The sequence below is a fragment of the Rutidosis leptorrhynchoides genome, chromosome 4 (assembly GCF_046630445.1).
Source record: "Rutidosis leptorrhynchoides isolate AG116_Rl617_1_P2 chromosome 4, CSIRO_AGI_Rlap_v1, whole genome shotgun sequence".
Taxonomy (NCBI): Eukaryota; Viridiplantae; Streptophyta; class Magnoliopsida; order Asterales; family Asteraceae; genus Rutidosis; species Rutidosis leptorrhynchoides.
The window spans coordinates 249,331,648-249,344,641 of record NC_092336.1 but is presented as its reverse complement, the minus strand read 5'-3'; the positions used below and the strand labels follow the sequence as shown (position 1 = coordinate 249,344,641).

The following is a 12,994-nucleotide window of genomic DNA, read 5'->3' as shown; positions in this document are numbered from 1 at the left end:
GAATGTTTGTTTTTCCTGTACTTGTGTTCACTTAGTAAAGAAATGTTTATGTTTTCTCATCCCAAATGTAAGTTCAAAAAGAGTAAAAGTGGGACTATGATCTCACCTTGAGTGTACGAGTAGTAAAGTACTTCGACAAGTAAATGTGTGCAAAGAACAATGCTAGTCTTGACCTAAACAATAGGTCGTATCAATAACGGTAAACACGATAGGTCAAAGATGTTCAATTAGTCCTATGGCTCGTTACGACTCAATAATGTAGCATGTGAGTCAAGTTGTCATGTTTCATGCAAGGTACAAGTATAAAAACATGTTAGAACGATTGCACAAGTATTTGGTTAAGTTTGATTAAAAGTCAACTTGGTCGGGTCAAAGTCAACAGAAAAGTCAACGGGGTCGGGTTGGATATCCGACAATTTTTCTAAGTTATATAATCATATATGAGCATGTTGTCCAAGTTTCATGTTAATCGGAGGTCCGTAGCATAGCAAACATTTTCATGTCAAATGACCAAGGCGAACAGTCAGTTTTAGCACAATGGGACGGCGTCCCAAAGAGCTAGACGGCGTCCCACAATGAAGGGTGGGACGGCGTCCTGCCATCCTAGACGGCGTCTAGGTTCAAATGGTGGGACGGCGTCCCAAGTATCTGGACGGCGTCCCAAATGCCTTACAGGCCCTGTTTGCTGAATTTCTCAATTGCACGAACCAAAACACAAACCAACACATTTTACAAACCGCGAACAATTAGAACATGTATTTTATATCATCGGAAAGCTCTTTCGACAAGGAACGCAACTAAGCACTTTTCATCAAGCAAAAACATCATATACTATAACCGAAATCCCGTCAAGCGATCAATAGAGGTTTATTTTCAAGTTTCAAGTTTATCAATTTTAATTTAAGTTTCGGGAATCCAATTCATACATATGATATGCCGACAATCACAATATAAAGGCCGTGTTGAAAATTTAGGTTCTGTTTTGACAAAATTTCATTTCTCGTCCCTGAACTTTACATCAACTTTGACTCCCTGTCATTTTTCTTTTTTTTGTGCATCCCTCGTCCCTAATGTATAAGAAATCTACATCCCTTGTCCTCCCGTCTATTTTCTGTCTATTTTGCCGTTACCCACCTATCACGTGCAGAGCATGTGGGGGTAAAAATGTCATTAAACTACAGGGACGAGGAGCGTAATTATGTCTTCTTCCTCAATATTTAATTTAGCCCCAAAATCATAAATCATAAATCCTAATAAAATCAAATTCATTCCTCTTCTTCCTCTTCTTCCATAAATTAATTACCCCTCGAGTTGTTCATCCGTTATCATTGGTAATTAGTAATTATTAATTATTAATTAATTACTCTAATTTTCTTAAAACCCTAAAAAAACTTGAGAAAGGGGTTTATGCTCCACCAAAATCCCCCACCCCCAAATTTACCTGCAAATACTCCATTAATGACGGCTTGGCCTGAAAATGTTTTCCGACAAAAACTCAATTGGAGATGACGATGGGTCTATACTTGGAAACTCCTTGTGTTATGATGCATCTGATATTCCCGATGAATCTAGTGCAGCCTCTATTGGAGTTGTTGAAGATACGTAATACGTTGATATTCCAAAAAAACAACTCCCTAGGGGCTAACGGGCTAAATTCGCAGCCCAAACGTCTTGTTTTTGCAAAATTCTACGGAGTATTAATTAAGTGACAATTGCAGGAAGCAAACATAGAAGGATTTAATTCCAACCTGTTTTAGGAGCTATTGGAAAGAGTTAAACTAGAATACACTGCAAGTCCATCAATTAGCTTCACATGAGGTATAGTAACAGTTTAGAACCCAGATGTATTCAAGAAGGAGAAACATGTAATTTCTCAAAAAAATTTCATGTTGCACAACAACTAGATGGGATGCACAAGCAAAGTAAATATCGTAAACATGTATGGCCCAGAAAGAACAGTAGATTAACTAACACAGTGGAATAATGACTTTGAAGAAGAGGAAGAGGAGGAATGAATTTGATTTTATTAGGGTTTATGATTTATGATTTTGGGGCTAAATTAAATATTGAAGAAGAAGACATAATTACGCTCCTCGTCCCTGTAGTTTAATGACCTTTTTACCCCCATATGCTCTGCACGTGATAGGTGGGTAACGGCAAAATAGACAGAAAATAGACGGGAGGACGAGGGATGTAGATTTCTTATACATTAGGGACGAGGGATGCACAAAAAAAAGAAAAATGACAGGAAGTCAAAGTTGATGTAAAGTTCAGGGACGAGGAATGAAATTTTGTCTTCTGTTTTTCGCAATGGTTGATGTGAACATTTCTATATGTGATCAGAGGCACTCTACCTTGAAGGGAGTGGGGTCCTATGACCCCACTAGTGGAAAAAAAATTTATACGATGTATACTTCAAATTGTACAGGACACCACTAAATTTAAGTATAGGACCCCACATATTTTTAAAATTTGTGTTTTTTTAGAGGTAAATAACCACTAAAGTACCCTTCAAATATAATTAGCCTTAGAAAAACAATTTAGGACCCCATTGACAATCCACTGTATGTGATGTGAACTTTTCTTTGTATCTACTTACTTTGTCATAATACGAAGTTCTTCCTTTTGCATTAGTTGCAAGTAATTGAAGTGTGCATTTGCAAGTTTCCGTAATGAGTCATATCTTGAACATTCTTCTTTATAGTTGGCGAAGTAATACCTTGCCTCTACCATTTGCATTCCTTTATGAAAAGGACTCATCAACGCGTGTTTCACCTGTTTAGCAAGATTACCTTCTAGACGCTCTACAACACTCATAAGCTGAGTTTGCGTGAACACCAACGCTTCATCTAAGATGCATTCGTTTGTAGTCCTTAATTGTGTAGATTCATAAAAGCTTAGCATACCCTTTACATCATCCATTATATATTCTTTGAATTTATGAGAGCTATGGTCGTCTTTAAACTTGTTAAACACATCTGCGAGTACGATTCAAGGTTGTAATTAAGCGTTATGTAATTATGTTCCGTGTTACATATTTTATAGAACGCATGGGATTGTATGTGTAATAATACTTAAGACAAGGTTTGGATTGCATATATACCGGAAGACAAATTATAACCGAATTGTCTAAAAACTTGGAAGTTAACTGAAATCGTATAAAGATGGGCTACATCATAATCGTTCATGTCAAGCTCCTTGATAAGTTTGTCAAGTTGAACTTTAATCTCTTCCCTAAAAAGATATGTCAAACCAAGACGATGGACAGAGTTAATCAAACTTAATTTTTCGTTTGCATCCATGGATGTGTCGATTATCAATCTCCCGAGCTCTTCTTTTGGCTTTTCCATGGCTTTAGCATATGCCTTCTGCTCCTAGTTTTTAGAAAAAATCGCCATTATATTAGTTGAACCTTTTTTACGTACAATTAACAGCCTAACACTATGAATATGTGTTTCGAATCGATCAATAATAATGGGAACTCTTACCAAATCGTCGATATGGAATGACAAGAAGCAATCACCCCATATTGATGGAGGGAAGTTGGCTAAAGGACGAATCGGTTGTGTGGCCGAGTTGATGTTGACCTTAGTGGTACTATTAGAATCAAGTGTGGCCATTTCTTGAAGATGAAATGTTGTAGTGAAGCCTATGGTTCTAATTGAAGTTAATTAAGTTATGAGTATCATTAATGCATTGTTATACATATTTATAGACATAGCATGCCCCTAACAAGCGCTAGAGATTAGGATAAGCAATAGTGCATGCAGATAAATATAAGATTAATCAAAGATTAAATCTAATCTAAATACAATAATAAAAGTAAACCATGGACAGCCTCTTTTCTCTGTTCGATAGTTACATATTTTTGTCACATTCATTGGACATTTTAACTGCCAAGTTCTTATATCGTTTTACAAAGGAAAGGGTTTTTTCCTGCTCAGGTTCACTTGTGGAGGAAAAAGAAAACAGAAATTTTTTTGACGGCGAACCTTTTGTGACGATTGTTTCATGGGACACACTTCGTCGCAAAACATAGACGACAATTGCGTCGAGCAATTGCGACGCATTTCGTCGCAAACGATGGCATGGCACCTAAAGGACAAATCTGTTTTCTATACCTCCTTTTGCAGCGATTGTCGCCGCTAATAGTGGTTGCATTTACATCATGTAGCGACCCGACCAAACCATGTTTGACGGCGCCGTCTACTTAGGTCCCGTTACGTGGTCATAAGTCTTTAAGACAAAGTTTGACCAAAATATGTCGCCTTCATTTCATAATAAAGATTGTTCCCAAAGTTTACAAGAATTGTTCAACCAATAGTTAAGTTACAACGTTATAATACGAATGAAATCTAGGCGACATGGTTTAAAGTAAAGTCAAAAGACGCTCCATGAAATGCACATATACTCGACATCCAATGCAAGTATCAAATAATGAGCGGAAGCATGTATCATGTATCGTTCAAGGACCTGAGAAAAACATAGAAATCTGTCAACGAAAACGTTGGTGAAATCATAGGTTTAAGTAAGTAAGTACAAGTGAACCACAAGATTTGCATCAATGAAATAATAGTAATACATTCCAAAAGTTTGTTTCACGAGCACCCAATTATCAATGCTTAACGTTTCCTTCCATTGAACCCCATCACTTAGTGCTAGAACATACACTGTTTCTCGAAAATATATTTCATTCGTAAACGGTAGCGAACCGTTTGAATGAGGGTTTGTCAAACCCATATGGATCCATACAACATAAGTTCTCGCTTACACCCGGCAAGTGTAACTAATGATAATCGAATTGAGGATTTTGTTCTAAACTCGTATGTAGAATGTTTGTTTTTCCTGTACTTGTGTTCACTTAGTAAAGAAATGTTTATGTTTTCTCATCCCAAATGTAAGTTCAAAAAGAGTAAAAGTGGGACTATGATCTCACCTTGAGTGTACGAGTAGTAAAGTACTTCGACAAGTAAATGTGTGCAAAGAACAATGCTAGTCTTGACCTAAACAATAGGTCGTATCAATAACGGTAAACACGATAGGTCAAAGATGTTCAATTAGTCCTATGGCTCGTTACGACTCAATAATGTAGCATGTGAGTCAAGTTGTCATGTTTCATGCAAGGTACAAGTATAAAAACATGTTAGAACGATTGCACAAGTATTTGGTTAAGTTTGATTAAAAGTCAACTTGGTCGGGTCAAAGTCAACAGAAAAGTCAACGGGGTCGGGTTGGATATCCGACAATTTTTCTAAGTTATATAATCATATATGAGCATGTTGGCCAAGTTTCATGTTAATCGGAGGTCCGTAGCATAGCAAACATTTTCATGTCAAATGACCAAGGCGAACAGTCAGTTTTAGCACAATGGGACGGCGTCCCAAAGAGCTAGACGGCGTCCCACAATGAAGGGTGGGACGGCGTCCTGCCATCCTAGACGGCGTCTAGGTTCAAATGGTGGGACGGCGTCCCAAGTATCTGGACGGCGTCCCAAATGCCTTACAGGCCCTGTTTGCTGAATTTCTCAATTGCACGAACCAAAACACAAACCAACACATTTTACAAACCGCGAACAATTAGAACATGTATTTTATATCATCGGAAAGCTCTTTCGACAAGGAACGCAACTAAGCACTTTTCATCAAGCAAAAACATCATATACTATAACCGAAATCCCGTCAAGCGATCAATAGAGGTTTATTTTCAAGTTTCAAGTTTATCAATTTTAATTTAAGTTTCGGGAATCCAATTCATACATATGATATGCCGTTTTGAAGGTAATTAAGCATACAACACAACCTAACACTTACAACTAACATTCCATGTCATTCAAATCATTAAAAGTCCATTTTAAGTTCATGAAACCTTAATCTAAATTCACCAAATTTCATAATCAAGTTTAGGAGGTTTCATTAATCAAACTATACATCATAATGAAGCTAGTAACACTAGAAACACAATTAAAACATGATCTCTTAGCATCAAACAACCTATGAACACTCAAATTTCAAGATCAACACACCAAAATTCAAGTTCATGCTAGTTACACTAAAACAACGAGATCGAGCATATAAATCACATAAACAAACTAGACTCGAGCCATAGACACTAATTAACAACCTTATAACTTAAAAATCTCAAGAACACAAGAATTAGTGATTTTAGAAAGTTACCCAAAATTGATGAAATCGGTATGGAAACGAAGAGGAGATCACGAGGAGTTCAAATATGCAATTTGTTTTGATCGAATCCTTCTTGAACGAATTTGGATGATGATTGAAGGTTTGAGGGTTTTGAGAGAAAAAGGGTGAAGTATTATTTGGGAGGTGATAAAATGAATGGAGAGGAAAGAGTTGACTAGTTGACCTAGTCATCTCTTTCTCCATTTGGCAACTTTAGTCCCTCAACTTAGGAAACGGGTACGGGAATTACCTAAACGAGATAATTCAAACGCGTATTAACGAGATGTGTTATAAACATATAACGGAACTTAAATAGTTAAACGGAAAAGTAAATGGAAAAAGGCGGGATGTTACACATCAGCTATTTGTTTTTTTTTTGCAGCTTCCCTCCTGAAAATTCACACGTTTCTTCACAGCCTGTTTGTGACCAATTTTCTAAGAGATATAACAAAAATAAATAAACGTTTATAGAAGTAATTACAATAACGTCCTATAAATATTATGTTTTAGTTTTACATACATATTGTTTTTTATTCTTCATTCCTCGGCAATATCCTCATCCTAATCCTCATCCTCATCCTCATGCTCGTATTCATCTGAAACTACCATCGAGGCTTTTCCTCTTCCTTTTCCCTTTCCACCGAAACCCATCAAGTTCTTCTAGGTACGTGCATACTTTATATATATATATATATATATATATATATATATATATATATATATATATATATATATATATATATGAAGCGGGGGGAAGCAAAAACTTATTTTTTTTCGTTTTTTAAAAAACTTTGTTCACGAACATTATAGATGAGATGAAAATATGAACATTTAGTAGAGACACTTTGTGATAAATGTTTTTATTTTGGCGGGAAAACGCTCGAAGAAGTAATATATAACAATTATCGTGTTTTTCGAGCGTATATTGAGGTTTTAGCTTTTGGAGTTTAGATATTAGGGTTTAGATATTAGGGTTTATGGGGTTTAGATATTAGGATTTAGAAATTTAGGGTTTAGGGTTTAGATTTAGGGTTTAGATTTAGGATTTAGATTGAGTTTTTAACACGAACGGTTTAGAGTTTAGGGTTTAGGGTTTAGGGTTTGGTGTTTTGGGTTTATGAAATAAACCCAAAACACCAAACCCTAAACCCTAAAGCCTAAAGCCTAAACCCTAAACCCTAAATTCTAAATCGGGCTAAATTTTACTTCACAAAACATGAAGAAAAAAAACGTTCATATTCTTCACGAACAATATTATCTTGAATGTTATTTTTGTCGATCGTTTTTCCGCCTAAATAATAACATTAATCACGAAGTGTCTCTTCTAATGTTCATATTTTCGTTTGATCTTGATGCCGGAAAAAAAAATTCCAAAAAAATGAAGAAAAAAAAATTTGCTTCCCCCGCTTCCACCGATTGGTTACTTCCCCATTGATTCTGCCCCTATATAAATATATATTCAACAACAAAATTTGAATATAGCAAAAACTAATTACTGAAGTATACCTATCAAATGATTAAAATTTATTTTTATTGTTTTGTATATTTACAAGTTAAAGTAACGATGGACGTATTATACTTATTTATATTTTTATGCATATCTTCACTTTATTTTTTTCTTTTATAAATTATTAAGTACTGTAATAATAATAATATATGACGTCTTGAAGAGAAGAAAGGGAAGCCACTAGGACCCAGTTATGTGCCCTACATATATTTTTTATTTTTTAGTTAAGGTTATCGTATCCTAACCAAATCTAATTCAATTCAATAATGTTTAATTAACACTCACGTTACACGTGCTTATTCTAAAGAAAGAAAATACAAAACCGTCATGTTAGACCTACTATGAAATAAGATTTTTCTAATAATAGCTTTTAGGACAGCTATTAAGAGATTCAAACACCCAAAAATCGTTTGTACATTAAAAATATTCTCCCTGTTATATATGTCAAATATGGCCTACACTTTTTTATAAAGTGAAGTTTGGTGAATCACAAGTTAATTCACAGATATTATTATTCTATTTAACTGTACAGTAAATTATTGTATTATAAATACCAAAGGATGTGATTTGCATAAGATGCACACATAGAATATATTTCATATATCACCATTCTTTTACTCTATCTTATTTTAAGTTTATTAGTAGCCTATAGTCAAGAACAAACCACTAAAGGTAGTTATAAGCCTACTGAATTATAACACGACCAAACCACTAAAGGTAGTTATAAGTCAACTGAATTATAACACGTTATCAGCACGAAGTGCTCCGTATAATCAAGGTAATAATAATAAAAAAAATCTTTAACGATATCTTCTATTATTTATTAGTAAGGTAAATATTATTATCATCATAACTAAGATTTATATTTATGTTATTTAAGTTATATATGGTCGGTTATACCGCCTGAATTATATTTCTGTAATCTAACTCTTATTAATTTTACCAACATTTATATTTATGTTATCTAACATTTATGATTATTTATGCAATTAATCATTATTTATTTCATGCATACTAATGTTTATTCTTAAATTTATTATTTATGCATAATATGTTTATTCTCCTAATCTTCGTATTTATACTAAACATATTTATACTAAATGTATTTTATAGTAATCATATTTATACTAATAAATTTTTTTTATTAAAATGATTATTAATATAACGAGTACATAACATTTGTTAACGTCAACTAACGACGTTACAACGGTCATATATACATAACGGTTGTTAACGTCAACTGACGACGTTACAACGACTATATTTTTCAAATATAAAATAAACATCTCTGTTTTCACATTTTCACAAATCAATCTTCATTTTCTCAGATTACCACTCTTAAAAAGTTTTTGTAAAGATGATTCACACAAGTATGATTTTTCCTATTGTATTGGTCATATTAAATATCATCATTGTTGCTAATATACCACCGGGTGAACCTATATTCTATCATGCCCTTGTGGTTTTATTATTTGTAATCATACTATTATTCTGTTGTTTGCTACTTGTGAATTTAAAATGATTCTAATTTCATGTTGTTAGAAATTTATTATAATTATAATTTATATTTATCTTTCTGAAAATAGAAAATGTCAAACTTATCAAAGCTTGAGTTTGATGCCCTATACGTATCGGGAACAAACTACACATCATGGGTCATGGATGTAGAAATAAATCTTAGATCATTGGGTATTCTAGAAACTTTAAAAGAAAACAATACTTGTTCTGATCAAGATAAATTAAAATCAATTGCTTTTATTCTCAAACATATTGATATCACCTTAAAACATATGTATCTCACTATCAAAGATTCACATGTTTTATGAGAAAGTATCAAGAGTAGATTCGATAATCAAAAGGAAATATTACTCCCAGCTGCGAGGGAAGAATGGAGAAATCTAAGGTTCCAAGACTTTAAAAAGGTAAGTGAATACAGCTCCGTCATGTTCAAGATCCGTTCAAAGCTTCAATTCTGTGGTCAAGAAATAAGTGATGCTGATATGATGGAGAAAACTTTCTCCACAATGCATTCTGCAAACATTACTATACAAGAAAATTTAAGATTGCAGAATTACAAAACTTTTTCCAAACTTCAAACTTATCTCTTAGTTGCAGAAGTGAATAAAGAATTACTGATGAAGAATCAAGAATCTCGTCCTACGGGTGCGCTAGCATTCCCTGAAGCTAATGCTATTAACAATAATAATAATAAAAAAAAGAAATGCACCTGGACGAGGACGTGGGCGAGGTCGTGGTCATATTGGCCAAAACCATCATCATGGAAATTACCATAACAATAATAAAAATCATAACTATGTTCGAAATCACCCTTATGGTAATGGTCGTGGTGGTGGTCGTGGTCGTAATGGTTACAGTGGTCGTGGTCGTGGACAAAGAAATAATAATCCACAAAATTATAAATTTCAACCACCATACAATCCCACAAATCATAATGTTGAAGGAAGCTCTTTAAAGAATATTGAAGATTCTTGTTATCGATGTGGTAAAATTGGCCATTGGTCTAAAAACTGTCGAACAAATCAATATTCTGTTAATCAATATCAAGAATCCCTAAAGGGAAAAGGAAAAGAGGCAAACCTTGTGGATGACCTTGATACAAAAATTACTGAGCCAACAAGTGACTACTTTAATGAATAAATTTCCTATTATATGTCCATATCAAATAAATGGATGTAGATTTACCATCTATACCATATCTACTTTACTATATGTTTCTTTATTATGTACTTTCGTTTATAACATATTTTGAATGTAATATATTGATGAACTAGTTAAATACCCGCGAATTCGCGGGATTCTTTAAGAAACTTTTGTTACAGGAAAATAGAAATGGGGCTTTATATGAGGATTTATTATTAATAGTGATACGTTGAACTTGAATTAACATGAAATAGTAATCAAATCAAAATTTAACACGGTCGGAACAAAAAAATTGAATTCAAAATAAAATATATGTCAAAAAGAATTAAATAAACGTTATATAGGTATAACTTTCCATTGATAATTTAAGGCCCTCAAATTTGAGGGTTTTTGAAAATTTGTGGTTGTGAAGTAATACATTTAAGGAATTATATATATCTCTATCGTTACATCAATACACTCAACTTAGATTTTGAGTTCGTGCAATGCACGACTGTAAAAAATATATAAATAAGTTCTTAGATAAGAAACATTCTTGTTAAATTTAAATTGAGAAATAACAAATTAACATGAGAATTCAAGATGAACAAATAATCACAATATTGAATGAGTTGTAAATTTTCCTAGTACTAGTATACACATGAACACATAGAATACATGCTGATAGACGGATAACAACAACATTTTGCATCCATAACACACGCATAATAGCATCAAATTAGCAGCCCAAAAAACACGAAAATACCCAAAATACAGATACAATAACTTGGGACAAACACACAAATATAGAGATTGCAACCCAGTATTTAGAACACCAAGTTGCAATAGGTATCTTCCTGGATTCCAAAGCCAACTGAGCCACTCAATGTTCCAATTTTTTTATATTCTCGAGATCCAATCGAAGCTTTTAAGTTGAATTTCGTTTAGAGCTACCGACCCGTTCCAGGTGTTGTTTTAAAACACCTTTTGGTTGAGATTTTTCCATATTAAGTAGCCGGACGTCCATTCAACACCCCACTACAAAATGTTGCAAAACTTGTAGGTAGAAGATATCGACATTTGTTGCTTTCCTTGTTACATGTCCTTTTATAATAAAATGCAAGCCCCACCCTTCCGATTTAGAGTGGGGTCTAAGCATGTTGCTGATCTAAAAATAAATAAAAAATATATGTCAGGCTACACAGTCGAAAAGTAAAGCTGATCACAAGATGAGCATTTATAATTTCCGGTAGACAAGTGGTTTAAGCGAAAACACACCGGGATACAGAAGTCGCCTTGTTGACCCCTATAAAGAACTCAGGGAATTTCATAACATATAACTTAACATGCCTTTGCATTAACGTGTAATGTCGGGTTACATTACCACGTCCTGATTCCTCTTGAGTGGTCTTTCCATCAAGACAAACCTATAAATCAAGAAGCAATTAAGTATACGCAAAGACAGATTAAACTGAAAAATGAAACAACTTTTCTGGAGGGTTAGTAGCTCTGAACCTTGAAAACTTGCAACGATTTTAAAATTTTAACCAAAACTTAAAATAAAATGCATATAATCAAATGAAATGAGCCATGAAGATGAATAATATTACCTTTTGCTAGGAAATCACTTTCCGTTGTCTTGCAGAATTAATCCATTGTCTTACAAAATTAATGGATCAAAGCTAAACAGAGAGTGAATAATTTAGCATATGCAAATATATACCAATACTTGATTTGGACTAAGATTTGGAAACAATTGTACCAACACACCATTATTCTGTAATCTTCAAACTTATCACCTACAATTAAATTAAAATGAAAAGAAATTATTTCAAATCTTACATACTACTTTTGACCCACCCAATTGCAACTAATCAGTTGTTGTAATGATTGTAATGAAATAAAAATTAAACAATAACAATTTATTATGCTCTTCCTCTAAACCATAAGATTATTAACATTAACATTATGCATACTAATATATATTCACATCACTAACTCAAGAAACATAAATGTAACAAATTACTGTACAACAAAAAGAATATCACATCAGTATAAATGGATAATTTCAATCATACATCTAAAACAAATATACATAAGTTATATAATGATGATGGACTCTTGTAATGATCGTAATGAAATAAAAAATTTCAAAGTCTACAAACCAGTGATTTCTTCTTCCTTCAAACACACATCATTACCACCACTTTCTCTTTTTCAAACTCTTTTGCAACCTAACAAACAAAACCCACAAATCAAGATCAAATTTTGAACCAAACCAAATACAACGAATTATTAGATACAATTATAGAATTATCAAGAACTGAAAATGTATAGCGATTTCGAGCAGTATTTCTTTGATTTAAGTAACAAACAAAATCATAATCTTAAAAGTGTTAGATACCATAAAATATAAAATCCATAATCTATAATCTTCTATGGTAAATTAAGAAATGAAAATAGCATACCCTAATATGATGAAGAAGATGATATGCTACTTACGGAGAACCCTTGAACAGATCAAAATTAAGGATTTTGAATCAATCTTCAAAAATCGCTTGAAATATGGATACATTGTTACAAATCTTCAATCGAAATATGGTATTGAGGGATGGAAAAAAAAAATTCAGACGAAATAGAAATTGGAGGCCGGATAAGAAATTGG

At 33.3% G+C, this 12,994-nt stretch overlaps 1 protein-coding gene and 1 long non-coding RNA gene across 2 annotated transcripts; both read right to left on the bottom strand.

Annotated features, from left to right (window-relative positions):
* Positions 1–2,568: 2,568 nt before the first annotated feature.
* LOC139845122 (10-epi-juneol synthase-like) lies at positions 2,569–3,658 on the bottom strand. Its single transcript, XM_071835350.1, has 3 exons — positions 3,489–3,658; positions 3,104–3,374; positions 2,569–2,978 (listed from the first exon to the last, which is right to left on the bottom strand). The coding sequence occupies exons 1-3, from the start codon at positions 3,618–3,620 to the stop codon at positions 2,596–2,598; spliced, it is 786 nt and encodes a 261-aa protein (XP_071691451.1). The 5' UTR covers positions 3,621–3,658; the 3' UTR covers positions 2,569–2,595.
* A 615-nt stretch (positions 3,659–4,273) lies between these two features.
* Positions 4,274–6,382, bottom strand: LOC139904610 (uncharacterized). Its single transcript, XR_011778911.1, has 3 exons — positions 6,174–6,382; positions 4,937–5,003; positions 4,274–4,473 (listed from the first exon to the last, which is right to left on the bottom strand). It is a non-coding gene; the product is annotated as an uncharacterized lncRNA (long non-coding RNA).
* Positions 6,383–12,994: the final 6,612 nt, after the last annotated feature.

Excerpts from the sequence above, each read along its gene's own strand:
- LOC139845122 (XM_071835350.1), bottom strand. The coding sequence starts at position 3,620 with ATGGCCACACTTGATTCTAATAGTACCACTAAGGTCAACATCAACTCG. Across the intron at positions 3,375-3,488 it reads CATTCCATATCGACGATTTG|GAGCAGAAGGCATATGCTAA; the intron begins GTAAGAGTTCCC and ends TCTAAAAACTAG. Across the intron at positions 2,979-3,103 it reads CGGTTATAATTTGTCTTCCG|ATGTGTTTAACAAGTTTAAA; the intron begins GTATATATGCAA and ends TCGTACTCGCAG.